At 34.5% G+C, this 26,458-nt stretch overlaps 1 protein-coding gene across 2 annotated transcripts; it reads left to right on the top strand.

Annotated features, from left to right (window-relative positions):
* Nucleotides 1–1,896: 1,896 nt before the first annotated feature.
* Nucleotides 1,897–18,196, top strand: LOC111044400 (RNA-binding protein 41). Of its 2 annotated transcripts, none has more exons than XM_022329547.2 (7): nucleotides 1,897–2,126; nucleotides 3,653–3,820; nucleotides 7,902–8,195; nucleotides 10,811–11,078; nucleotides 14,719–15,084; nucleotides 16,474–16,621; nucleotides 17,793–18,195. In XM_022329547.2, the coding sequence occupies exons 2-7, from the start codon at nucleotides 3,675–3,677 to the stop codon at nucleotides 17,882–17,884; spliced, it is 1,314 nt and encodes a 437-aa protein (XP_022185239.2). In that variant the 5' UTR covers nucleotides 1,897–2,126; nucleotides 3,653–3,674; the 3' UTR covers nucleotides 17,885–18,195. The 2 variants fall into 2 exon arrangements, with proteins under 2 accessions (XP_022185239.2, XP_039294815.1); XM_039438881.1 differs by having other exon boundaries at nucleotides 1,914–2,048; nucleotides 17,793–18,196.
* The last annotated feature ends 8,262 nt before the right edge of the window (nucleotides 18,197–26,458 follow it).

Genomic DNA, 26,458 nt, shown 5'->3' with positions numbered 1-26,458 from the left:
AGAAAGGAGACAAGCTTAATCCAAACAACTACAGACCAATATCAAATTTGCCTGGAACTTCAAAGCTGACTGAGCGGGTGGTGTACAATCAGTTAATAGCACACCTGGAAAAAAATGAACTGATTTCATCATTTCAACATGGTTTTAGGAAGGGGCGGAGTACAAACACAGCAATAGCATATCTCTGCAGGGTGATTAATGAGATCTGGGAGGAAAAGAGGATAGCATCTAGCCTGTTCCTAGACTTGCAGAAGGCATTCGACAACTTAGACCAAGAAATCCTAATCACAAAACTGAAACAGCTAAACATTCAGGGCCAAGTAATAGAATGGATCCAAAATTATTTCACTGAAATGTATCAGTATGTTGAAATCAGTTATCAGCAGCACACTGCCTTGACTAGTGCCAAATCATCTCTTTGCAAAATGTCCAAGGGTGTTCCTCAAGGGTCAATTCTAGGACCCTTGTTCTTTCTCATTTACATAAATGACTTCCCAAATAATCTCAAGGAGGACCAAAAATGTGTACTATTTGCAGACGATACCAGCATAATAATCCCATCAGACAGAGTATCCGAAAGCAACGATGTAAGCTCGACACTTGAAATGGCCACAAATATATGTAGGAAACTGAAACTATCAATCAATAAAGACAAGACAGTAAATATAAACTTCACTCCAAAGGGACAGATATTCAATATGGACAACAATGTAACCAATGAACCAACAAATACAAAGGATTGTACAAGATTTCTTGGTATCATGATGGACAAGCACCTGAACTGGAATGAACATATTGATCTTCTGTGTAAGAAATTAGCTTCAGCCACATATGTACTTCGTAGAATAAGATGTACCACTGATGTCAGTACCACATTTATCGCGTATCATGCCCTATTTGCCTCACAGCTGCGATATGGCATTGTTGCCTGGGGAGCATCAGCGCAGGTGCACATGGACAGAGTTCTACGAAGTCAAAAAAAAGCCTTACGAACCATCCTAAGAAGAGATGCACTGGAGCACTGTAGACCATTATTTGTCGAAAACAACTACTTACTGTGGTCTCTATCTACATATTTGAAACCATAACTCTTGCCATAGACTCAAGCCCGAATCTCAGAAATAGCCAACACACTCATAACACAAGAAGCAAGCTGAACATTGACCTTCCGCAACACAGGCTGAGCAAATTCAAGAACATACCTACCTATGCAGGCTCACATTTCTTCAACTATCTACCGGACAGCCTAAAGACTTTGAGAGATTCACGGACAACATTCCACAGAAAGCTGAAAAAATACCTCATTGCAAGACCGTACTATGCAGTGACCGAATTTATTGAGGAGCATACTTACCACCACCTTAGAGTATAGTGCAGGATACTCTATACACCTTGACGACTCTGACAGAGGAGACCAAATCCATTGACGATTCCCCGATCCCAGGACCGTGAGGAAGACATCAGAAGTAAGAAGTAAGTAAGTAAGTAAGTAAGCTTTGTTGAATGATAGACACGGATAGCAATACAATTGCTAATCATACACTGCCATTATAACTTGGACCTCACTATAGTAATGAGTCCTCACTATAGTGTATATTTTTATTTAGATTTGCTGGTCTTTCATATTTTTTGCAATAGAATTGAACATACCGGAAATTAATCGGTTGTAGAAATAAAACCTCGTTGAAATGTCAAATTTTGCACATTTTTTACAAAATTATAGTGAAATATTATCAAAATAAATATTTCATAGTAGGGTAGTTCATGGCCATCTGTCTTGATCAGTGAATACATTCAGCGCTCCAGGTTGATGTTTTGTTAACTACAAAGACGCCACCAACGCAAGCGCACTACGGATGCCGGATTGCGACAGTTAGAAAGTTTGGCAAGAATTTTAGGTTATGGATGTTTACTTGAAATGTTTTTTTAGGTTAAGAACACAGTTTGGACTTGGGTTGGGAATTTAAACAATTTTTCGAATTTATTTTTCAGTTGAAGAGTTTGATAGTAACGTTAGCTGTAATATTTTTGTAATTTGTAAAACTTTGGTAATTAAATTCGTAATTGTTGACAAGATACAAACTATAATTCTCGTGCTTGTCAGTGTAGCCTAGTAAAAGATTTGGGTAAGGTTTATTTTTTTCATACACTGTTATTGAATTTGGAATATTTATTAATTGTTTGAAATAATTTAAAATGTAAGAAGAATGTGAGCTCGTAGAATTTTTTTAATAAGACTTGCACATTTTAATTTTAGCTTTGGTAGCCCTATGGGTACTTGTTCATTTTATTTATTATTGATGATGCTGTATCGAATTTCTATATGAAATCTGGTAGTTTATAACTTCTTCAATTGTAAGGCTGGCCACTAACGGTAGAAATGCATTATACACAATCGATTTACATTGTTGTATTATCACTACGAAAGGCTTCCAGCAAAATTTGTTGAGGTTAATTTTTTGTATCTCTGTATTTTTGTTGTTTATTTGTTTGTTTGTTTTTTTACGCAGCTCAATTCAAGGTTACACTTTATTCCGAAGTGAAAAGTGTAAATTTTAAGTATTGTGCTCACTATAACATTAGTGTCCGGTTTCCCATTAGGGAACTTTGCACTATATTCGGCAAGGTGGAACTACCCTTGGGTCTCCCCATCATTCAAAGCCATACACTAATAATAATAATTCAAGGTTGACTTTTTTCTCTCTATTATTATAATTTTTCACTTGTTTATTGTTATTGGTTGTTGATATTATGTTAAAAGCCTTTTTCTGATGACAAAACATGCATAATGAACATGTGTGTGTGAACATGATAAACATGCATGTTCTACCGTTAGTTGCCAGCTTTAGAAACTCCACCAAAATCAACTTATTGAGCATACATTTTTTGTAACCTTACCAATTAAATTACAAGATGTTTCTACGTAATAGCCTAGGCATATTGATAGTTGATAGATAAGAATTTTATTGTAACTTGGTGAATTATCAACCTATCACTGTTACCAGTCTGTCTCGGCCGCCTAAAAACAATCTTTAGGTTCTATCAGAGGCCCTGAAATTGATGAGGTACTGTACGACCTGGAAACTCTGACACCTAGGCAGTCAGGTCACAAAATATTACTATTACCATCCTATTTTGTAAACTGATATTTTTTATGTATATTCAAAGTTTATTTCTGTCACTCATGTTTCAAAATGTGTTGTTCAAAGTTCAAACTATTATTTTATTAGCAACTTGTCTGCTACTACACACTTTACCTTTGATTTTAGTATGGGTTAAACCCGGTTCATTGAATACCTACTTCTTCAATTCTCAATGGAATAGTAGACTTTAAAAGTATGTTTAGTAAATCTCAAGGCATTTTAAAATTGATTGATATCTCTGTATTGTCATTTGAAGATTACTCTATACCTGTTTGGACTTTTTAACATCAAAATGAACTTAATTCCAAAGTGAAAAGTGTAAATTCAAAGTATTGTGCTCACTATAACCTTAGTGTCCGGTTTCCCATCAGGGAACTTTGGACTATATACGGCGAGGTGGAACTACCCTTGGATCTCCCCACCATTCAAAGCCATACGCTAATAATAACCTTTTCATAAATTTTTGTTATAAAACTCAATAATTTCTACTAAAATTTTGTATTTTCCAGCCTTTTCTGTTACTTGTTAAGTATGGCGTCAGTGCAAAGTACTAGGAAAAGACACTATGAATCCCTTGCATTTGGAGAGGAACCCACTCCTCACATAGAGTCCGAAGGAGACAGATTAATCAAGGATCTATCAAGGAAACAGTTGGACACAACTTTGTCTCTAGAAAAGTAAGTCTACTCGTAACTCAATTTATTTTCATAATAAATCATATAATATCGTGCATTTCGAATTGGTGTAGTAGAGTTGGACCATAGATAACGGTCGTTTTCACACTTACCAGTTGTTGGCCGACACTCAGTATTGTCCTCTGATTGGCTGAGGATCATCTGTTGGTGAGAATTAGCCAATCAGATTACATTTCCGAGTGTCATCTGACACTTTAATGTGACCAAGGAGGAAAACGACTAACGCACACAGCAACACAGAGAGGTATGGAGAAAAATCAAATGTCTGCTTGCAGACGTGAGCAGCATTCATATACCTATTCAGACAGACGGAATGACGTCTTTTCGCGTTGCAATTTTCAAACACCTATACTCCGTACAAAATTACTTTTGACTTGCGGCCCAGAGAAATGGAGGGAGATCAGCCAATTACAGTGATGGATAGAGTCACATAGGTGGAAGCGCCAGTATAGGTGGAGTCACATAGGTGGTAGAGTCAGTCGAGTCAGTGCTTGCAGAGCGGAAACTTTGTAAGTTCAATATGAGCGCTTGAATACTCACTGGAAACTAGAGAACGCCGGCCAGTCCAGAACGGCAACATAGCCGCTGTTGTATCCCTGCCGCTGTATGACTTCTCTGCTGCGCATGTCCATCTCAAGTAAGAAGTGATTTTGTACAGAATATAGGAAGGAATCTTTGCTCCATCTGACTGCGTACGTCCGTCTGTTAATGTGTGCGTTTGCCTTTAAAACGTTGTTGTTTCAAACAATTATGGTTTTAAGTATGTAATCTTGTTTTTTATCAGCAATGGTCCCATTAAGGCGTTGAGTCTTACATGAGTTATCCTATCCTTGATCAATTTTAACCTACTTTTTGGAATGCTTCATCACCTGAATTTGGAAGAAAAATAACACAAGGTTTTCCTTAGTATTTTATCCACCAATTTTATTATATCAGTGTTATTTGTAGCTTAGTATTATATCTACCAGTTTTATTACATCAGTGTTGTTTGATATTTATTTGAAAGCATAAATATATTTGTAGCATAAATAGTGATGTAAAATTCCCGGGAATTTAATATCGAGGAAATATTCCCGGGGAATTTAAAGGAAATATTCCCAAAAATCATAAATTCCCGGGAATTTATGAGAACTTAATGAAATTTATGATTTCTTTCATAAAAAATGACCGAAAAAGACGTTTTTTGTTACACATGGTCTCAATCGCCTGTTATACAACAGATTTATGTAAGAAATATAAGGATGAATAACTTATAAATTGTAGTAAGTTCAAAGAAAACAGTTTTTGAATTTCATAGACTGAAAGGAAAAATGAGCACTCAATAAATCATTCAATTGCACCACTATTATCATGCTACTTTCATATCTTACAAGTTGAATAAGATTTTTTTACTTACCAATAAATGCCTGTAAATCAGGTAAACAAAGTCAACAAAGTATTGAGTGTAATTTAACTTTCATTGCATGATTTTATTCACAAAAATAGTTGACCCCCTAAATAAAGATTAGAGTCGAATATAAATCCAAAAATTAGAAATTATGAAATACAGCAAAATAGGCTAAACTAAAACAAGGAGCATACTCGAGTTTAATTCAATATTAAAAAGAAAATAATTCCACAGCTCAGAACCTTTCAATAGTCATTGAGGCTCACTTTACTTGTAATAAGATACTAGTCCAGGCAACGAATGCTCAAAAAGATATATAGGGAAAAGTTTGAGACCCAATTTTTTACCTCGCAGTCCTTTTAAGGATAGTGGGGGGGGGTAAGCATATAAAAAGTCCTCACTCCTACCACACTCAACACTAAAACTGCTATAAAAATTGATGGAAAGCATAAAATGATGAAATAATACATTAAGTTGAAGAGAATTGAATGCTCTACAACTCACTGTCTTTTAAATACTCATACAGTCCAGTCAATGAAAGATTATAGAGGGAAAATTTGGAACACATTTTTTGACCCCGTAGCTCTTCTTTTAAGGATAGTAAGGGAGTAATCATATTAAAATTCCTTACTCCTACCCCCTGTCTAAAAAATTACATTTTTTCGATGCATTGTTGAGTAATAAGCCTTGAAAGTGCAAAAAATTGGAAGAATAACTGTCTTTTCAAAGATTTTACAATTTTAAAAGTGAATATCTCAAAGACTAAAGAAGATATCACAAATCTCCTCTGTACAAAACTTGTAGGAAATTTATCTTGCTTCATTTTTACTCAGCCATGTCGCTGAAATGCATTGTTTCCCAGTTACATGCGTGTCAGCCAGAAATGAATAAATGCAACTTTTAAGCTACCCTCATCCCTTAAGCTCAAGGAGGAGGGATGAGGACTTTTGATATGTTCACCTTCTAACTAGTTCAAACAAAGTTGCGAAGTTAAATATTGTGTTCCATACGTTCCCTCCCAATTTCCCTGACAATTGATTTATTGTTGTTAAACTGAAGATTTCACACTCAACACTATAACGGCTGCAACAATCGTTGGGAGATGCGTAAAATAATAGGACCATAGATGAAATTGAAGAGAATACAATGCTCTATGAGCCCGTGATTAGCACGGATTTTTTCAATGAATCGTTAAAACGTTTAAGGCCAAAAAGATGAAAAAATCGGAGCCGGAAGGGGTTTTCTTCAAAAAGGTATCAACCTTAGAGAGCTCATATCTAGAAAACTATGAGAGATATGGAGATATGTTGGAAATGAAACTTGTAGGATAATTTGTGAGCTTTAATATTAAGATTGTGTTCGATAAAAATTTCCGAAAGGCGTATATTGCTCGAGATATATGCAAAAAACAAAATATGGCACTTTCAAACCCCCCCCCACCTTAGCACTGGGGGTGGGAAGGAGGAATTTTGATATGTTTAACCCCATTACTACCCTTAAAAGAGCTACGGGGTCAAAAATTTTGTTCCAAAATTTTCCCTCTATAATCTTTCATTGACTGGACTATACGAGTATTTAAAAGACAGTGAGTGAGTGAGCAAAAACAGGCTCAAAGAATGATGATTCATTGATTATAATATCAATGTAAAATGTGGCTGAGCTTGATCAATATGAAATAGATTGATGATTTATTGATTATATTGATGCAAAATATGAGTGGGATGATCAATTTCAATCATTTTTAGAGCAATTTTATAAATTCCCTTAAGTTTCCATAAATTCCCTTGAATTCCCAAAATTTCTTGGCCTCGGAAATATTCCCGGAAATATTGCCAAATCATAAGTTCCTTCCCACTGGGGACATTCCCGATCCACATCACTAAGCATAAATGAATTAATTCAATGTGACTTTTTTTAGTACGATGTCACATGTGCTCTATAGTGACGTCCACGTTATAATGTCGGTATTTAATTAATATTGCTGTTGTTACTCTTGTCTATCATTCGACAAAGTAGATAGCGCTATTTTTTTCAGCCCTGCAATGTTTCTAGATCTTATTTCAACAATATAGAGATATAATCAACAAACTATTCTCTCAATTATATAACATTATTATTTAATAATTAAAAATTATAAATGTTTTTGATGAAAAATATAAATTGATAATGAAACACTGGGTTCCAATACCAATGTCATCTTCATTGGTTTTGAAACATACATGTATGTAATTTTGCAATAAATTCGGGATATTTCTAGACAATATAATTATGGATAAATATCACTACATTTCATCAACAACAGTATCTGAAATCAAATACAATTGATTATTTAAAAATGAATGAACGGTTGATATTGCATCAGATATATCGGTATCAGCTATCGTCTATAGAAGGCAGTGGCAAATTTGAGAATCGGCATCGCTGTTCTCGTATCTTTCTCCACTGCCGTTATAACGTGGACCTCACTATAGGCTTTTGTGTGGGTAATAATATGGATGCTGATGATATATATTATTATTGATATAAAAAAGGTATTGATAAATTGAAGTAATGATACGGATGCTGATGGTATTTATATATCATCTCTCTCATGAGAGACGATATATATATTGGCATTACTCATGTTTCTTACTCTGTTTCATTAGTTCATTAATTTATTTCGTGTCTTTTTTTCAGGCAAAAACAAGCCGAAAAACAATTCACACGCGGCTCAGGGTTTGTAGTCCCACTGAGCGTCTGCCAGGCTGGACCCTCTTCAGCGGAAGACATTGTTTCGAAAACAGTTCGGGCGCAAAGGTTCAATCAACTACGTCATCACGGCTTGACCGCTGAGGAGGCGTCAGCCATCTTGAATGGCGATGACGTCACATCTTTGAATAGTAAAAGTGAAGTGACTGCTAGGCTGAGAAGAGCTGAAGAAATCAGGGAGATTGTGGAGAGGATTAACACGCAAGAGGATGCTAATGATAGGTAATGTCACAAAATTTTGTAAGTCAAACCTTAGTTTTATATGAATTGATTTTTGATATATTTTTTTCTGATTGATTTCTACGGTTATAACAGATTTGACACGTATAGTGAGGTCGAAACAACTATAGTGAGTTACAAAAAGGCTAAAAATTCTATGTGAATCTCAAAATACATATTGTAACAAATGCTGTACATAACACAATAATGCCCAATAATTCAATTTCATTTCATTTTTCATTTATTCCACACTGAACTCACTAGGAGGTTGAAGAGAACAAAGCCCTTCGAGTTGGTGTAGTGCAAGTGGAGTAAAAATAGTTATTTGTATATCTAGAGTGAAAAGTACGACTTTTTCTCCCTGTGGGAAAAAGTTTGAAGCCCGAGGCGAAGCCGAGGGCAGCAATTTTCCTGAGGGAGAAAAAGTATTTTTCGCTCGTAATGTACACAACATTTTTCCTCCATCTACATTTTTTTATAGAAACTGCAAATAAAATCATTCTAATAACTTACGTATTGGTGACAATGATTCCTAACAACATAACCTAAATCTAAAACCTAAAAACCGGTCATCTGATTGGCACTGCCGATTGCGCTATCTATCGGCAAAAGTTGTAACAATTATATCAGCTGAGCAGCTACCAAAAATGGCTGACTCCAGATCACGCGGTTCAGATTTGAATTGCAGATCAAAAATATTTGTTGGCTTTGTTATTTTGAATAGAATAAAATATTTTAAAAATTGTATAAATTTTTATTGTCTACTAATATTAAGAATTTAATAATTATCATACTAACATATATTTAATGTTATCAAATTTATGGTTGTAGTATTGAATTCAGTTGACTCAATGACAGACACCTCTATTATGCTTTCTCATCTGAGCTTAGACCTTCTAACCTATTACAATGTAAGTTTCAAAATAGAGATGCTCCCCATGTTATTTAAATGGAGTCACTTTTACTCCCTAGGGAGTTTTTCTGTTTTTTACTACCGAGAGCGATAAAGTGACACTTTACTATTAGGTTTCAGGGAGTAAAGTAAGTACTTTAGACAGTAGGTGGAGGAAAAGTATATTGAATAAAAGTGTAGTGAAATTATACATTGGAACTGTAGGCTTCACTGGAAGACTTTAGCAATAAAAATTAATTTAGGATAAGAAATAACAGAACAAAATTAATGGTTAGTCCTAGCGTCTAGTTTTAATAGAAATAACAAAAAAAATGTCATGTATTTGCAATACAAATGAGACTAATGTAATAACATTGGTAGATAAAATAATAAGGTAGTCCTTGTGCTATTTTTCTTCCAAATTTGTAGGTGACACAGATATAACTCAAATAGTTCAATCTCACAATAGTTAAATATATTTTGTTAATTAATTATATTTCTATGTTGTTATAAAACGATCTAGCAAGTCACAGAGCTACAAAAAAGTAGCGCCATCTGCTTTGACAAAATTTATCATTTGATGATAGTCAAAGATAGCAACATCATTGTGTAATAGTTTTTCATTCTACTGTGTTAAACGAAAGAACAGTTTTGGGATCACCCTTTCATCAAAATACTTATTAAACACCATTGAATAGTTTAAAATCTTCTCACTCTTCCTCTTCTACGTCTTCCTCCTCCTCCTCTTCATCGTCTTCTTTCCTTCCCGATCCCCGTCCACCTAATCCCCCCAAGTTATTCTGTATTCTTCTTTTCAATCTTTTCCCCTTCCACATCATCTTCCTCTTTTTCCCCCGAAATATTCAGTATTTTTCTTCTTATCCTTCTCCTACTTCTCAATCTTTTTCTCCTCCACCTCGTAATCTTTTTCCTTTTCATGTAAATATTATGTATTATTCGGTATTATTACTAGTAGTTCTGTGAACAGTAGACCTCACGCAGTATTCTCATCCACAAGTACCTGATTGAAACTATAGACCTTATGGAAATACAGCAATAGACTGGCTTCTCCACACATCTGTGTAATCACTTGTCAGCTGATTTATGATGAATAATTCTATAGTCTGATTTTTACTTTAATATTGGCGTATGAAGGAGCCTCCTTTTTCCTTTTATATTATCCTTGAAATTCAAAATTTCCAAAAACCTTGTATATACGTCGACGCGCAATTAAAAAAGGAACATACCTGTCAAATTTCATGAAAATCTATTACCGCGTTTCGCCGTAAATGCGCAACATATAAACATTAAGAGAAATGCCAAACCGTCGACTTGAATCTTAGACCTCACTTCGCTCGGTCGATTAAACAGATGATGTTTGTCAAGTCATTATTCCACATCACATTATTCCACTCATTTTCCTCTTCTCCATATTTTCTTGTTTTATCTTACTAATAAGGCTAGCTACACACACATCGATTTCTGTTCGTACGATATTTTGCCGTCCTTTTAAATACTATTAGATTAAACAGATGATTTCAAACAGATGATGTTTGTCAAGTTCCGTTTAATCTAATAGAATTCATAACGACGGCAAAAAATCGGACGTCCAAAAATCGAAGTGTGTGTAACTGACTTTAGTGTTTAAATTTAAGTTCTGTTCTACTAATAATATATTGTACAAATAAATAGACCCGCTTCTACAATAACTATTTAATTCTGTCAGTGAATCGATATCTCGTCACGAGAAAGAGCTAGCACTGGCCGTGAAGCCAACCAGCGACCAGACCCGCCTCTTTGCGTTTGCTCTCAGCTGCCAGCCGTCGAAAGTTCAAGGCCAACTAAAAGACGACCGGCCGTTAGAGCATCCCATCAATCAGCTGGCAGAGCTTCACGATCAGCTGTTTGCTGACGTCAGCAATCCGAGGCAGGCTGCCAAAACTGTGCTGAGGAAGCGCAGGCAGATTATCGACTCTATGAAGCCTGCTCAACAGGTATTTAAATCAGAATTTGTTTTATTTTTTTGTTTGAACTTTGTGGAAGTTTTGTTTATTTTAAGATTTTTTCTTTATTGTTTGTGAAAGTTGTTATTACTTAAGGTTTTCTTAAATTTTCGTCATTCTCTATATCAGCCCTAAGGTGTGATCACATTGGGTCAATTGAATAAAAGGTGGAATCCATGTAGTGACTATCAACTACTTATTGGTTCTATTTATACAAATCAGTTGATACAGCTGGCCCCCTGTGGGTTGGGGGGAGCTTTGAGTCCATCATCGTACTCAAGAATGTGTTGAAAACCAGAATTCACCCACAGTATCCCTGCTTGTCGTAGGAGGCGACTAAAATGGCCTCAAGGCAACTCCAGAAGTTGCCTTGCCTTCAAACCCACGGGATTTGCCCCATCAGGGCAGTTTCGGAGGGGCAAAAAGAAAACCTAAGAGACCAGAGGTGGGTGAAACTCCAGGCACAAATGTGGGTCAAGAGGCTGAGTCGAGGTCGGCCGGGCGCCCTCTCTCAGCGGAAGGACCTACAAAAAGGCCAGGAGTGGAACTCACGTAGGCCACGAGTTTCTGGGTGGAGAGGCCAAAACTCTCCACTGCTCAAAAAAGGGCGCCATTTAGGCAAAACTTCTTGGGGGAGGTGAGGCTTTTGACCCTGCGAAGTCTCGGAGGGGCAAAAAGAAAAACTCAAGAGACCAGTGATGGGTGAAAAACCAGGCACAAATGTGGGTCAAGAGGCTGAGTCAAGGGTGACCCGGGCGCCCTAGAGGTAACTTGGCCTACCCTTCCTCAGCGGAAGGACCTACAAAGAAGGCCAGGAGTGGAACTCACGCAGGTCACGAGGACTAATCAGTCTGAAGAGACTGCCAAGCATATCACACTGGATTGCGACAAGGATTGCAACCAGGTGATGAATGGGATGTTAGTATAGGGAAAAACTCCTGGTTCTTGTGAAGGACATAGGTATTGGTTTGCCTTACTAACATACTAATTGGGAACACAATAAGCTTCGGTTGACGTGTGGGGTTCTTTGAACCTTTGGATCCTTAAATCAGTCCCTTCAAAAACAATAATCAATAATACAGCTTTTTCGAATACTAGCATTTGCTACAAAATTAGTTAGAACCAATGTACCTAGAATACATTTTTAATAGTTATTTGTATATCTAGAGTGAAAAGTGCTGTTTTTTCTCCCTGAGGGAAAAGTTTGAAGCCCGAGGGGAAGCCGAGGCTAAAGTTGTAACAACAATGACAGCCAAAACTACAGCTATGATGAAGTTCCCGTTTCAAATTTGATTAGTTAATAAGTAATATTCGTTGGCTGATATTTTGAATAACATGGAATAAAAGAAAAAATATATACATTTTTTCTAGTATAGTGATATGAAGTTTGTAATAATAATTTCAGCATACAAACATAAATTTTATATATCGATCAAATGTCTGGTTGAGGTATTGAATTTAGTTGGTTTAATGACTACTCTATATGCTTCCTCATCTGAGCTTAGACCTTCTGACCTATATTCCAAATGTACGTTTTTAAAATAGAGATGCTTCCCATGTTATTTAAATGGAGTCACTTTTACTCCCTAGGGAGATTTTGTTTTTTAGTACCGAGAGCGAAAAAGTGACACTTCAGTATCATGTTTCAGGGAGTAAAGTAAGTACTTTTGACAGTAGGTGGAGGAAAAATATATTCTAGGTACACTGGTTAGAACTAGCAATTGCTAGTTTTAATTCAACTGACCTAATGAATATAGGAACGTCTTTGATATATACGTCAAATGCACTTCAGATCATGCATGAGCCGAAAAACGAAATCTGGAAAGTGCCATTGAAACACGTTGTGACTTGCATGTAGCTGCTCACACTGAACGCAACCAGCAAGTGCAAGCGTTCAGTGAAATGGCTAGTGTTTGAGATTTACCTGATGGTTCTCCCCCAATATTATCTCAATTTATAATTGTGTATTATTGAATCTATAGATTGGTTATTAATCAAACTATTACGTATGAATCAAAACTGTATAGTTACAAAATTTTACCAATGTGATTGTTTTATGTGTTGAGAACCTTACCAAGGTTGTTCTCTTTTGACTCATCCTCAGTCTGATTATCAGATGTTTAGAATACAATTATAAATTGAATTGACCTAACTATTGTAGCTATACTATAGATAATACTATCACTTTTTTGTTATAAACGCGACTAGCAGTCAAATTTCTTCAATATATGAGTTTATTCAGATACCGTACTGTGACAACGAGATCTCTTGGCAGGTCCGTCATCTTCCTGGTTTCTAGATATTTCTAATTTTTTGTGTAGTTGAGAAGTTGATATTGTGGTTATTATTCATATTGAATGAAAAAGACTAAGAAATTGTCAAAATCTGTGGTTTTTGAAATTTCTTAGTCTTTTTCATTCAAGATATTTCTAATTTTATAGAGCTCACAATGTTTCTAATGTGAATAATTATTATTCAACTAAAATCCTAATTAAATGCTGTGAATCACCCCGAAGACTTCTACTACTGCAAATATTGACAACAGGGTAAACAGCTAGATGGAAATTCGATGAGCGATACCTTAGCCACCTCTAATACAAGGCCCCGGCCTACGATATTGCAACGTCGCAGCTTAGGCCTAGAATTGAATACATGATTGGTGAAAAAGATCAGCTGGTATTTTTAAAAATCTGTTTCACCAATCATGTATTAGATTTTAGGCCTGCACTGCGACGTTGCAATGTCGTAGGCCGGGGCCTTGTATTAGAGGTGGCTATGGCGATAGTATCCAAAAATTATTTGCCAGCTCGGGAATCAAACCAGGTACCTCCTAATTGCTAGTCAGGAATGCTTACCCTTACACCAAACTGACAATCTCTGGATAGCAGCGCTCATTGACGTTTTATACGAAGCCGTAGCGGCCAGAAAGTCTACAGAATATTAATCTAATCTATTTTTTAAAATTAAGTTATTTAATATGCTTTCTCATTAATTTCCATCTGTAGACCTGCTGGCTGCTATGGCTTTGTATAAAGTGAGAGTTGCTATCCAGAAATTGTCAGTTTGGTGTAAAGGTAAGCATTCCTGACTAGCAATTAGGAGATACCGGGTTCGATTCCCGGGGTGACAAATAATTTTTGGGTAGTAGCGCTCATCGAATTTTCATCTAGCTGTTTACCCTGTTGTCAATATTTGCAGTAGCAGAAGTCTCCGGGGTGATTTACAGCATTTAATTAGGATTTTCGTTTCATAATAATTATTCATTAATTAGCATTTGAACAAATGCAATTTCTGATTTATTTCCATCCTATTGCGACTGTATGTTTCTATTTTTTAATTGAATTCCATAATTTCGTTCCAGGTACCCTTCGAAGGGTACTTCTTATTATGAATCAAACTAACTATTGTAGCTATAAAATTGATAAGATTTATATCACTCTTTGTTATCAAAAAGAACTAGCAGTCAAATTTCTTCAATATGTGAGTTTATTCAGATACTGTGACAACGAGATCTTTTGGCAGGTCCGTCATCTTCCTGGTTGTTAGATATTTCTAATTTTATAGAGCTTATTATGTTTCTATTGTGTTTCATGTTCCTATTTTGGAATTAAATTTTATAATTTCGTTTCAGGTACCCTTCGAACCAGTCTGTGAACCCAACTCAAAAAAATCCAACTGGGATAATCAAACTGTAGCTGGAAATAAACCTCAAACAAAACCTATCAGAGAATACACCTGCAAGAGAGAGATATTCTACACGATAAAGGATGGAAAGATTGTTGAACTGAAAGGGAAACCAAAGAAGGAAGAAGTGAAAGTAGAAGGAGAGGGAAAGAGAATGGTGATAGGTGGTGAACCGTTTGTGGTTCCTTATCGCGAGAAAGGTGGTGAAAAGAAGACAGAAGGAGAGGGGAAAGAGGAATTTGAAAGAATGACTGTGGAAGATATTAGGAATATTCCCAGGTTTAAGGATTATGAGCGGGGGCAGCCTTCCAAGGTATGTTGTCATTGAGTTTTTAGTAAAATAATTTTGTAGAACGTTAGAACATTAATTTCTCTAGATAAGATACTTCTTGATCTCTTAAATCAACTTTATTAACTTCTCATTTTTCATTTAAATCTGTTTTAAGGACTTTAAGTTGTTCATATAAAATTAGACTTGTAATACGTATTGAATTGCAACTCAATAAATGACATAGTTTTAAATATTTGAATTGCTCTTTCTTACAGTACTTGTTTCATTATTGTAAGTGGAATAGTTTTTTTGTAATTAATTTTCGTAACCCCGAAGAACATTATGAAACGTCCGTTATTAAACTCTATTGAAATATAAATTAAGATGTTGTTGTGGGCAGAGACCTGCTTTCTATTATCAATTGTTGTAAGTTCCATAAATAAATCTGTAAGTGAGTAAATATGGTTCACTTTATATCAATAGCGACTCATCTCTGCTTAGTTTGTAGCTGTGAAGTTTTAATTTTTTTAAATTCTCCCAATTAAAATATGATTTTTACACATGATCAACAATAAGGACCGTATCTAAGGCCCGTATGCAGATACTCAGTTTAGACGGAGAAATTTCGGCTGTTCTTTTTTAAACCCCGTATCAAACACTTTATGATCTACAAGTAAACGTGGCTTAGCGTTAAACGTAGTGTTTGTATATCCCTGACTTATGTACAATTAAAAACAAATAATCTATGACAAGTTCAGTCTTCAGCTGCGTTTACACCAAAGTTATTAACAAAATGTTTATTTCTCCGTCCTTATAGATTCTATTAGATTGAACATAACGTATCATACACATAATGAACATATGTGTTTGTCAAGTTCCGTTCAATCCAATAAAATCTATAAGGACGGAGAAATAAACATTTTGTTAATAACTTTGGTGTAAACTCAGCTGAAGACTGAACTTGTCATAGATTATTTGTTTTTACAAATTATTAACATGTTTTTAAACATTTTATTAATAACTTTAGTGTAAACGCAGCTTTAGGCCGGTTGCAGACGAACCACTTTCGCATGTGGGATGTGGGAGCTACTATTTTCCTTCTGTGATTTCACAAACGCAGCGCATATGGAATGCATTGGCAGGCATGGCAGTGGCACTGATACTTCCACATGGCGTCGCGCGCTGTGGTAGCGATTATTTTCCTTTCGATTGTGGTACCACTGGTTTGATCACATTGCCTCCCCTAGCTTCTATACCAAAATCGCACTAATGAGCGTTTTCTCAAATGTAGTGTGTAAGACTCTCTGCGTTAGTCGTATTATTCTGTGGTATGTCGGTCCCACATCCCACGTGCGATAGTGGTTCGCCTGCAACCGGCCTAATTGTGTACCAACGAAACTCTTCAATCTCTCTGTTCTGTGCTCGTTTCAGGTGCTGTACTTGAAAAATCTCTCGCGTACCATTGATGAACAAGATTTGGTGAAGTTGTTCTCGAAATATCAGAACGACAAAGAGGCTCACATTGTCTACCGATTGATGACTGGAAGAATGAGCGGACAAGCGTTTGTGACTTTCTCAAGTAAGCTACTCAAACTTAACTTCGATTTAAATTATACCATAGAGAAAAAAAATTATAAGTAGATTACCTAAGTGGTATTATTTTTATTATAATTTATTTTATTTTACAAAGCACTGATCGAGAGAGGAAAACCAAGGATACTCCTTGTACTATTTCTCTCCCAAATTTAGATAACATTTTGAAAGTCCAAAATATGGTTATGATTTCACTCTTCTAAAAGTTAGTCCATTTTCACTAAAAAAAAACAATAAAAACTTTGACGGTTGAAAAACTGAATAAAAACACACAAAAATTACACTCGTATTATGTATAGGTATAGGTCGTTTATGTACCGAATTTCTACTACTGTCTATTATTACTGCTTTGTTGGGGTGTGGGTGTTTGAACGGCACAGTATGAGAGACTACCAGCGTCACATAGCTTCACCAAAAGCAATTGCTAGGACTTATCTACTGATTTAACAGTGAAATTTCGAACGCAATTGTACTATATCCTCTAGTCTACCGATCACTATTCCATGGAAATATACTGTTTCATTCCACAGTTATGAACTCAGTGTTGTTAGAAAAGTTTATTTCTCAGGGTAAGTTAATGCTCACATGAGATTTACATTATAAAGTCAGCATCTGATTAACATTGCTTGATCCGTGTATGTCATTAGACAAAGCAGATCGTTTTTTCTAATCCCTTTGCCAGTCAACACCGCACTGTTGCCAAATTGTTTGTAGACTATGTAGAAATCATTATGATTAACTAGTAAAGTATTCTATTCAAATGATATAAAATCATGGAAATATATATTTTCTTAGTGAATATAATATGCTTGAGATAAAATTTATTCATTTTAATATCTTTCCCTTCCATGGTGAATGTAAAAATCCAGAAAATACGAATTATTGAGAGTTGTTGTAGACAAACTACGAATTATGGAGGTCCAAGATATGCCAGAGCTTGTTTTTAATACGAATTATCGAGGGGACCGAAATACATTGAAATACTACGAATTATAGAGGTTTCTCCAAGGGACTGAGCTTTCACTACAAAATTGAGGATGAGGAATTATCGAGGTTATACTGTTTATCATTATTTTAAAATTTTCCATTCAAAATTCAAGTTTTTTCTTTCAGTTATATTTTTAAATTGTTTATAATAAAATTGATTTTTTTTTCAGGTATCGAACAAGCAACTCTAGCACTAGATGAAGTATTTGGTGTTGTTCTGAAAGGGAAGCCTATCGTCATACAATTTGGACGCAACACCTGATAATCATCCAGTAAAATAATTTTGGATTTAATCAATTATCTTTCAAATGAAACAATGAATGAACATGGTTCATTCCAAGGTTCACCTTCGAAACAATGAATGAACATTGTTTATTCCAAGGCCTATGAAACAATGAATGGACATTGTTTATTCCAAGGCCTATGAAACAATGAATGGACATTGTTTATTCCATGGTCTTAGTCCAAGACCAAACAACGGGCCATATGAATAAAGTTGAGCATTTGCTTATACTTCTAAAATATGGAGCATTTGCTTCATTTTCTATGAATAAATGTGAGCAAAACCTTTTGCTCATGCTCATCAAACAAATAGTTTGAGCATTTGCTCAAAAGTAAAAGCTTATACTCAAAATTGTATGAATAAACTAGAGCATTTGCTCAACTTTTGAAGCAAATGCTTCAAAAAAGGTTATTCTAGTCTAGAGCAGTTTATCACCTTTTGCTCATAGTGCCACATAAAGATAGCGATCATAAAATAGGAAATAGACATTAAGAAGATGAGAGTGTAGACGATTATAAGAAGGCTATTGATATTATAAGATTATGTTGAAGATTATTATAGAGATGACATTTTTTTCACGCTATTATTTCAAAATTCTAAACTCAACTAACCTAAAACTCAATTCATAAATAGAAAACAGAGCAGACGACGCAAACACAAGCGGTGTCTCCTACTTCATATTTAGCGCTTACGTGAGCTATAAAAACAAAGTAAGGCCACAAAGGCGAATCAGCTGATGAAAAGTCTTTAAAATACGTGAGCATTTGCTCCAGAGTTCAAGAGATTTAAGGTAAGAGTATAAGGTAAAGCTTATTCTTATAAAAATCAGCGAATGCTTATGTTTCTATCTAATGCTCATGAGCAAAACCTTATGCTCCATGCTCATGCTCATGGGCATATGCTTTGGTTTTATTCATATGGCCCAATGAATGAACATTATTTATTTGAAGGTCTTAGTCCAAGATCAAACAATGAATGAACATTGTTTCATAGGCATTGACAATGCCAATGTCGTCGACAAACATAGCCTATATTTTGCACTTTGATGAAAAATTATTGAACAATGTAGGTATAGTGAGGTCCACGTTATAATGGGAGTGGAGAAAGATAGGAGAACAACGTTGCCGATCCTCTGTCTTGTCAATTCTTCTATAGACGGTAGCTGATACAGCTTTATTTATGTAATATTAACGGTTCATTCTCGTTTAAAATAATCAATTATATTTTATTAAGCAAGAAATTAAATCTTTCAAGAATTTTATAATGAATTTTCATAATCAATGGTAACTGTAGGAAAAACTTAATGTGAAATACTTGCGCAAAGTTCCTCTGCTGCACTCAAGAAACCATTCCGCCCTCGCCTACGGCTTGGGCGTAAACGTTTCTTTCGGTGCAGCAAACTGTCACTTTGCGCACTAGTTGCACAAATAACTATTGAACCTCTTAGTAACAGTCAGTTTTGTTACCTATTTTTTCATCCATACTTGATTTTCTAACTTTGAATTCTAAGCAAATTATCCTATTAAAGAGCTAAGTGAGAACAAAATTTTTCAATAGGCCTAGGTTTCATAACAGGCGATGGACCTATTTATTAAAACTTATACATGAAGTTGATTGGTTTACTGTTAATTACACTTTTAATGTTGTTATAAAAGAACAAAAACAATGAACAATCTTCACTTAAAAAGTTGAAAAAATACTTCAAACAAATTTTATATGCTCAATAAAAAGCAATTTTTTATTTTATTTTAGTCAAAACTTGATTGTTACTCATCATCCAAACAAATTGTATTGTGTTTTGAGGTTTTTTTCCCTGGTTTATTAATACTTTGTAAGTAAAAAGATAGCCTAAAAATGCTTCTGAGCACCTTAAAATTTCAAATACCCCCTGTTCCTGGGGGGTATTCCATACCCCCCAGACCCCCCGGTGCAATTGAGCCCACCCAAAGTTATTGATAAGTCGGCGCCCATGGCCACAAAGGCGAATCAGCTGATGAAAAGTCTTTAAAATACGTGAGCATTTGCTCCAGAGTTCAAGAGATTTAAGGTAAGAGTATAAGGTAAAGCTTATTCTTATAAAAATCAGCGAATGCTTATGTTTCTATCTAATGCTCATGAGCAAAACCTTATGCTCCATGCTCATGCTCATGGGCATATGCTTTGGTTTTATTCATATGGCCCAATGAATGAACATTATTTATTTGAAGGTCTTAGTCCAAGATCAAACAATGAATGAACATTGTTTCATAGGCATTGACAATGCCAATGTCGTCGACAACATAGCCTATATTTTGCACTTTGATGAAAAATTATTGAACAATGTAGGTATAGTGAGGTCCACGTTATAATGGGAGTGGAGAAAGATAGGAGAACAACGTTGCCGATCCTCTGTCTTGTCAATTCTTCTATAGACGGTAGCTGATACAGCTTTATTTATGTAATATTAACGGTTCATTCTCGTTTAAAATAATCAATTATATTTTATTAAGCAAGAAATTAAATCTTTCAAGAATTTTATAATGAATTTTCATAATAATTAAAATGAAATATTTTGTTGATAAATTATTAATTCCACATTGTTGAAAGACGATCTGGCAACATAGCAAAGCGAGAAAGAGACAGCGCTATCCGCTTTGTTTAATGATAGACAAGGATAGCAATACCATTGCCAATCAAACACTGCCATTATAACGTGAACCTCACTATAGGTGGGTTGAGTTACTTATTGAAGAAGCGAAAGCCAAATAATTAGTACACATTGTTTTATATTTCATAACCATTGTTTAAAAGTGGCTGATTTGAGATCAGAATTGAATGATGTCGAAATTAGCTGGTGCAATGATTATGGAAAGTAGAGATCTATAGTGAGGTCCACATTATAATGACAGTGGTATTGCTATCCTTGTCTTCCATTCAACAAAGCGGATAGCGCTATCTCTTTCTCGCTTTGCTCTGTTGTCAGATCGTCTTTTAACAATGTAGAATCCTATTATAATAAGCGAGCAATTTCTGTATATCTGTTTATATTCTTATATCTTGTTATTTATGTTCAACGGAACTCGAAAACGGCTCTTAACGATTTTCACGAAATTTGGAACATAGTAGGTTTATGATATAAAAATTCGATTGCACTAGGTCTCATCCTTGGGAAAACTCGCTGAACGACATTAAAAGGATAATTCATTCTTGGCTGAAACAGCTGAGACTTTCGTCGTGTGTGGATAGTAAGAAGTGAGCGAGTGATTCAGTGGAAAATCAAAATATCGCATCCCCGAAATTCATAAACTGACGTAAGCTGTATTGAAATTATAAACTCGATCATTTTAGAGAATTGTGTTCTGTTTATCAATAAATAGATAAAAATAATGAGCTAAGCTCGGTGCCCCGATATTTAATTATTAATTAACAAAATATTTCATCTTAATTATGTTGTAAATTAATTATGAAATTAATAAAAAATATAATTTATTGCCTAATAAAATATAATTGATGATTTTAAACGAGAATGAAAAGTTAATATTACATCAATAAAGCTGTATCAGCTACCATCTATAGAAGGCATTGACAAGACAGAGGTTTGGCAACGTTTTTCTCCTACCTTTCTCCACTGCCATTATAACGTGGACCTCACTATAGGTGAGTTGCTTATTGAAGAATCGAAAACCAAATAGTAAACATTTTTTATATTTCATAACCATTGTTTAAAAGTGGTTGATTTGAGATCAGAATTGAATGATGTTGATATTAGCTGGGCACTGTTTCATATAACTTATAAGTCACGTAATATAGGAGAATCACCATTCCAATTACATGGTAAATATAGCCGATAAAATCAGCTGTTCCTGTATTACAGAACTTCTAAGTTTTTATGAAACAGGGGCCTGGGCCCTGTAATATCCTGTAATCCTGTAAAGTCCTGTAATACAGGAACAGCTCATTTTATCGGCTATATTGAGCATGTAATTGGAATGGTGATGCTCCTGTATTACAGGACTTATGAGTTTTATGAAACAGGGCCCAAGTGCCACGATTATGAAAAGTAGAGATCTATCTATGAAATTTTGATTGTTAAAACTTGAAACACACATCTTAATAATTTCATCATAGGGAGGTTACCAATGGGTGATCAGGGACTCTTTTACAATTTTATCAGTAATTACAGTATTAGTAAAGTAATAATAGTTTAAAGTCTTCCTGTTTGTTGCTAAAATTCTTGGTTGTATCAGAGACAAATAAATAGGTACTATCTTTACTCTATGTTTGTATCAACCAAATCAATTCTTCATCAGCCATATGCACAAAAGGAGTACCATAGAGTAAAGATAGCATAAGAAGATATCCCATGGTATAGGGTGTTTATGCTCCAAATTTCAATGGAGTTTTTGGTGAGGCTATGTGACGCAGGTAGTCTCTCATACTTTGCCGTTCTTACACTCTCAGTAAACAAAACAGTAATAATAGACAGTAGTCGACAGTAATCGGCTTGAGTTAACAAAAAATCGGCATGAGATTTGGAACATAAACGACCTATAGCATGGGATATCTACTTATAATATCTTTTCTCTATGGCAGTACTATACTTTAGCTACGGTACCTGTTGTTAAAATCGTTGTGGGTTGATTTATAATAATAACTCCGAGTTTTATATATTAATACTCCGATTTATATATTAATTAAAATACAGGCTACAGATGCATATTTCATTATCGTTATACAAGGCGTTTAGCCAACAACAGTCCAACCTTTTTACAGCTGTAAAACTAGCTCTCGATTGTCTAATAATAGAAGGTACCATACTAGAAAGCCTAGAAAACCTTTTTTGAGGCGGAATGTGGATTCTGCCTCAAATTGGATTATACAGTCAGTCTATAGAATAAATAAAAGTTGTTGTTGCTTTCCATGACGAAACACTATAATATATTATAATAACTTATTGTAGTTTAGTCGCTGTGTTACATTTGTTAATATTTGAAAAACACTTACTTTTCTTGGCGTATTGAGGTATGCATTTTAGTCCTGAGGAAGAAAAGTAAGTGTTTACGCCAAGAAAAGTAAGTGTTTTTCGAATATTTACAAATGTAACACAGTGACTAAACTACAATATTATAAGTAAATAAAAGTTCCAATGCAGAAATACATCATTGAGTGCAAAAAAACTAACAATTGAGTTGTTTTTTGGTCAATTGGTCATTATTCTGTCAATAGAAGTGTGTTATTCTATTATATTTTCATTACAATTGCTTCAATAAACAACATTCAATGTCAACATCACTTTGTGCAAGTTATTTACCAAATTCTCAAGGTTTTCTATGTGTTATCTTGAAAATTCGAGTATTTGGTGAAAAAATAGTTATAAATGTGTTTTATAACTATTTAACTATTTTAGGTTTTCTATGTGTTACAATCTTGAAAATTCGAGTAGGTATTTGGAGAAAAAATTGTTATAAATTAATATAAATATAAATCGTATAAATTTCATATCACTTGAAAATGGCATCAATGTTGAAACATGTTGTGATAAAATAATTCAAAAAAGGGTACTGAGATTTTCATTTCTATTTATATTACAAGAAGCTCTATACAGAAAAGAGACAATACATTAATGTGGATGTTTGCCCGAATATAGTGAATTCTTCACTCTCAAAGAAGAAGCTGTATAGATAACCTTTAGGGCCGGTTTCCGAGCTCGGGATTTATCTAAGTCCTAGATTTTGAACAGCTGGAGTCAGAAAATTGGTTTTCCAAAACGGGGCGTAGTCGCTGTGATTGTCATAGTCACGTTTGAATTGAATTTCGAAAAACTAGAAAATTGAACACAAAATAAAATAAAGAGAAATAGTGTAAAGTCTCAGATATTTTGAATTATTTTGGAATGTCTAATTTCGTCAAGGAAAAACGTTTCCAATTATAGAAATGAGAAAATGAAAACTATGACTACTGTTATAAAAGCTGCGACTACGCCCCGTTTTGGAAAGCCAATTTTCTGACTCCAGCTATTTAAAGTCTAGGACTTAGCTAAATCCCGAGCTCGGAAACCGGCTCATAGTGTTTTTATAGTGTTAACATAACCTATCTTTGGACAATTATTCTATCTAAATTTGGGAAAGGAACAGTTTTGGGCTTTAAGCCTGTTGTTCCTTTCCCAATCATTCATAGTTGAGAATGATATTGTATCTATCAATGTATGAATAAATATAATTGAATGAAAACGACTCAGTATCGTCAAAACCGCTGGTTGAAATAATTTGATATTCTAGTTTCCGTTGTTACACCATTATCAAGCTCTAGTAAACTGAAAGCTTGATCATCGAGTAACAATCAAGCTGGAAATCTACTAGACCAAAAACGTACATTTATATATACCCTTACGTTGTGAGAGACTCACATGTAGGCTTAAGCCTATGTTTGTGAGGGCCTGGCGTAATTCGCTGAATTTAAAATCGATAAACTTAATTATGGAAATTAGTATTATATTAAACTAAATTTGAGAAAAATACAGATTAAAAAAATGATATGAATGAATGTTGATATTATAGAAAGAAAATAAATAATTGGCTGAAGAAACAGCCAGTTATAATGACTAAAAAGTTAGATCAAATTTGATAGGTATGTTCACTTTGGCCCTCTACTTTATAGTGTTTATAGTGCTTATAGGCTTAAGTAAAACCTCAAGAATCAAACTAAAAACGCTCAAAACTTCTCAGGCAAGAATCGAATCTTCTTATACTAAGGCCCATTATAATCCATGATAATCAAGGTCATTGATTCAAAGATTGAACAAATTTCTGGTTTGAATCCAGATTGAACAAATTTTTCAGTTTTTATCCAGATGGTGTATAAAAAGGCAACTCTGCTCTGCTCGTTTAAGTGGTTCAAAATTATCTATTTAGTCTTTATTGATTCATACAATAAGTACATCATCAAAATGATTATAGGGAGAGGAAAAATAAGGAGACCTTGTGCTTTTCCTCCCCCAAATTTAGATAAGGTTACACATAGTTCGAAATGGGTTGTCTTGTACCTAGTTCTAGTCAGGTTCTCCACCTCACAAAATGTTCAGTCCTATCATTTGAGAACAGTGTATTATGCGTACATTCAGTCCATTATTTCCTACGGTATTATCCTTTGGGGAAGTGCACCCAAAGCGTTGTTAGATCAAATATCAGTGACTCAGAAAACTATAATAAAAGTTGGCCTTGGTCTATGCAGAAGATTTCCATCCGTACGATTGTTTCAGGTCTTCAACGTTTTCAGAATCAGGCAGCTATTCATTAAATCAGTATTGATGTACATGTTCAAGAATAAAATATATTTCAATTCAGAGTCCAATCATCATTACATGACAAGACATTCCCGCTTTCATCACTCGGGTCTTCAACGAAACACCCGTTCAGCATGTGATAGGAATATATCATACCTATGCCACACTATTATGAATAACATTCCTCAAGAAATAAGTCAGCCGGGCGCATGTAGTTTCTCAAAATATAAATCAATAATTACAAATTGGATAAAAACGCTGAATGAAGATCAATGTGAACGACTACTTCAATCTATTTATCAATAGGATATTGGTTACTTCTAATGTTTTTGATATTCTCTTTGTCCCAATCAATATATCTTTTTGCCTAGCGGTTCACCTTGTGATGACCAACTTGTCTGTGGTGTGTGTGTGTGTCTGTGGTGTGTGTGTGTGTGCGATTATGAAATTGAAAAAAACTTATTTCTCTTAAGTTCAATCAGGAAAAAAAATGTATACTTTAATCACACAGTACTGGACTCATTGACCCACGAACAGGCCAAAAAGGTCCATGTGGGCTCTTATATTTCATTAAATAGAGTGAATCCACTTGGGATGGGTGCAATAAGATAAGTTATACCACAGTAATATATGCTAAAACATTGTTGAACTGGATTAAACTAGGAATATTATTATCATAAATATAATATAGATATATATGATAGGGAATAGGATAAGGTATTAATAGTATTATTTGTATTACATATCTCAAGTTGTGTATTTGCTCTGTTGGAATATTATTGTAAATTGTGTAAATTTTGCTGAAATAAATTCAATTCAATTCAATTAAATATTTTCACAAATAAGCAGATTTTCAATTCTAGATGCTTCAAAACCAAATAGCCTAAAGAATAAATATTTCACATTATTATCACTCAAATAGGAAATATTCACATATCAAAAGAATAATTTTGTGAGAAGGACTGAAAAACAAACTTGATTTATCCTTTTGTCAACGGTCTTCCATGATATGATCTATCTTGAGCCAATGAAAATAATATGATTTGAACGTTATTCGTGAAAGTTTGTATTGTATTTTTTGGAATGAAAATTAGAGATTCCCATTAGAATCTTTTATTAAAATTCAGATCTCTTAGCACATGGAGTCCTTCAAAAGTATTAGCTGTATCTTGATTTTCAAATAATCAATAGCATATAACAACATGTAGTGGAATATTTCGGCTAGTATCATCTATCATCTAATTGTTATATTGTTATTGTGTGTCTTCTTTATTCTTTATTCATTAAATATA

The sequence above is a fragment of the Nilaparvata lugens genome, chromosome 12, assembly GCF_014356525.2.
Source record: "Nilaparvata lugens isolate BPH chromosome 12, ASM1435652v1, whole genome shotgun sequence".
NCBI lineage: Eukaryota > Metazoa > Arthropoda > Insecta > Hemiptera > Delphacidae > Nilaparvata > Nilaparvata lugens.
The sequence above is the reverse complement of the archived record's forward strand: the minus strand, read 5'-3'. Positions and strand labels throughout refer to the sequence as shown.

Bases quoted from the DNA above. Each gene is read 5' to 3' on its own strand.
- LOC111044400 (XM_039438881.1), top strand. From the start codon at position 3,675: ATGGCGTCAGTGCAAAGTACTAGGAAAAGACACTATGAATCCCTTGCA. The intron at 3,821-7,901 runs GTAAGTCTACTC...TCTTTTTTTCAG, and splicing joins ACAACTTTGTCTCTAGAAAA to GCAAAAACAAGCCGAAAAAC. The intron at 16,622-17,792 runs GTAAGCTACTCA...TTTTTTTTTCAG, and splicing joins AGCGTTTGTGACTTTCTCAA to GTATCGAACAAGCAACTCTA.